The sequence below is a fragment of the Geospiza fortis genome, unplaced genomic scaffold (genome assembly GCF_000277835.1).
Source record: "Geospiza fortis unplaced genomic scaffold, GeoFor_1.0 scaffold370, whole genome shotgun sequence".
Classification (NCBI taxonomy): Eukaryota; Metazoa; Chordata; class Aves; order Passeriformes; family Thraupidae; genus Geospiza; species Geospiza fortis.
In genome coordinates, this window is record NW_005054741.1 from 107,832 (window position 1) to 108,768 (window position 937).

Here is a 937-nt window from a genome sequence, read left to right on the forward strand (position 1 = left end):
GGGGGCCGGGGGCCACCCGGCACAGCCCTCAGCACAGCCCCCAGCCCGGACCCCAGTCCAGGCCCCAGCACAGCCCCCACTGCAGCCCCCACCCCATACACTACACACTGTGCAGACCCCAGGCAACACATTGTGCAGCCCCCAGCCCTTCACACAGCCCCCAGCCCCACATGCGACTCCCAGCTGCCTGCAGAACCCGCAGCCCCCCAGGCAGATCCCAGCCCACAGCCACATCCTCACCCAGGGTGTCGGTGCGCCGCAGGGCAGGGACAGCCCCGGGCCCCTCAGCCGCCCAGTCCAGCCCCCGGGCAATCAGGTACTTCTTGGCCTTGAAGAGCAGCGCTGGGAAATCCTCTTGAGTGGCAGCAAAGCTCTCGATCTTGTTCTTCACCGAGCCCAGCACCTGCAGGACCACAGCATGGGAGTCCCCACAGGAACAGGGGTCCCCATCAGATGGGGTGTTCCCTTGAGCACAGGGTACCCCAACAGGAATGGGGGGTCTCTGCAGTAACAGGGGATCCAGAGGGGGTTCCAGCCATGGGGGACATGGGGCAGTGGTAGGCTGGGCAGCACAGGGTGAACTCCGCAATCTTGGGGTTAAAAAGGGTTAAAACCCTTTCCAATGCTTTCCCATGACTCCATGAGGGCAGGAGCTCCCCAGGGGCCATACCTGGAGCAAGGACTTGACACTGGGCTGGAAGACCATGTTGGTGTTGAGCAGGAAGGAGCGGAGCAGAGGCTGGGGGTAGCAGGCCAGCTGGGCCACCAGCCCGGTCTAAGTTGACATACAGCGAGTTGTGGGGCATGTTCTCCAGCTTCCCAAAGAGCACCGACACGAAGGGGCCTGGGGACACGGCGGGGTCAGGCAGGGCCCCGCAGGGAGCTGGGACCCTCCCTGAGCCCCCGTGCCCACCTGTGAAGGGCTGGCTGGGGGGCG

General features: G+C 65.1%; 1 protein-coding gene across 1 annotated transcript in view; it reads right to left on the reverse strand.

The window, feature by feature from the left end:
* FAM160A2 (family with sequence similarity 160 member A2) overlaps positions 1-937 on the reverse strand; it is a 7,483-nt gene that overhangs the window by 1,505 nt on the left and 5,041 nt on the right. Inside the window, 4 exon segments of the mRNA XM_031065351.1 lie at positions 241-403; positions 671-776; positions 778-844; positions 914-936. Of these exon segments, the coding sequence (XP_030921211.1) occupies positions 241-403; positions 671-776; positions 778-844; positions 914-936 (359 nt within the window).